A 1,552-nucleotide genomic window follows, 5' to 3' on the forward strand; every position below is an offset into this window, starting at 1 on the left:
CTCTCTCTCTCTCTCTCTCTCTCTCTCTCTCTCTCTCTCTCTCTCTCTCTCGCACACACACACACACACACACACACAAGCTCACACACATACACACACATACACACACACACACACACACACACACACACACACACACTATGCTCCATTATGGGCATTGTAAATAAACAAGGACACAAGATATATAAACAAACTTATTATTATGTGTTGAACTAAGTCATAACTACTGTATCTATTTCCTTCTCTAGGTGACATTTGAGGAGATATTCGCCGAACCTCACCCTACTGTGTACTCTTTCGACGGTGTCTGGACCACCAGTTACAAGGTAAGTTACTCCATCACTTATAAGGTGTGTCATTTTTAGAGTTAGTTCTTAAGTAGAAGAAGTAAAAAAAAAAGAAAGAAAAAATTGCGGCAGTCGAGAGGCAATGTCCAAAAGACAATTAACAGACCTCTATAATTAGCCCTAGTAGTGTTGTACATGCACGAGTGTTCGCTACACACGATTGCTCTTATTTGTTAATTCAAACTAATTAAACATCGTTACTGGTCAGTGAAGAGACCCGCCTCTTAAATAGTCTAATAGTGTAGATAGTGGCCACCTCATTTCAATGAAGAGCAGCAGTTCTCCTCTTTCATGAACCCTCTTTCCTCCACCCCCTGGTCTTGGGGGTGCGTAAGTCCGTGTCAGGGTTTTGGGAGAATTTTCTCAAAGTCCAATCGAGGCTACTTTTTGTTGAAAGTTTTTTTCATCTCAAAGAGTTGGGTGTCCGAAGAGACCTCTGTCATCCTCAGGGGTTCGTAGGGGAGGAAGTCAGAGAAACACTGTTACAGAGTAATGTCGAAAACGCAAGGGTCAGTGACGGGTGTAGCTTATTCGGGGTGCCCCATGGGGGATCGGGTCGGGTCGGGTCGGTTTGCAAGCCAGATTGGGGACGCAAAGCGTCTATCGTGGTACAAGCCGATCGCGCCCGACACGTAGCCTCAAAAACAAACGCGTTTGTTTTCAAGCGAAGAGTCGGGCGACCGACCCGACCCGACCCGATCCCACCCGCAATAGGCACCCGGTATTAAAATCAACGACAACCCAAAAATGCCACCCACTAAACTGTCGGAAATCACATTTCTTGACTTTCAAAGACTGAGATTATAATATTCCTCGAAATTGACGTTTCCGAAGTCTGTGATGTAGTGATCAGGGTATTTACTGTTCCTGGCTGATGACAGGAGTTCAATCCCCACACGAGGACAGATAATCCGTCCAGTATCTCAGTCTATGTTATGGAATGCTTCGTTCTCATCCCAGGTTGACCTTGACAGGCAGAGCGGGAGAAGCCCGCCTCCTACACTATGTAAACTATGTCAATGTGGGAGGGAAACATACAATTGTTTGGTTGTGTGGGAAGGCTGAGAGAGAGAGAGAGAGAGAGAGAGAGAGAGAGAGAGAGAGAGATAGAGATAGATAGATAGATAGACAGAGAGAGAGGGAGGGAGAGAGTGTGAGTGTGTGTGTGTGTGTGTGTGTGTGTGTGTGTGTGTGTGTGAGAGAGA

At 45.6% G+C, this 1,552-nt stretch overlaps 1 protein-coding gene across 1 annotated transcript in view; it reads left to right on the plus strand.

The window, feature by feature from the left end:
* Positions 1-248: 248 nt before the first annotated feature.
* LOC106013176 (caveolin-1) overlaps positions 249-1,552 on the plus strand; it is a gene marked incomplete at both ends in the record, with an annotated part of 5,179 nt that continues 3,875 nt past the window's right edge. Inside the window, 1 exon segment of the mRNA XM_013088204.1 lies at positions 249-326. Coding sequence (XP_012943658.1) covers positions 249-326 — 78 coding nt within the window.

This window comes from Aplysia californica, unplaced genomic scaffold, assembly GCF_000002075.1.
Source record: "Aplysia californica isolate F4 #8 unplaced genomic scaffold, AplCal3.0 scaffold00022, whole genome shotgun sequence".
In the NCBI taxonomy this organism is placed as follows: Eukaryota; Metazoa; Mollusca; class Gastropoda; order Aplysiida; family Aplysiidae; genus Aplysia; species Aplysia californica.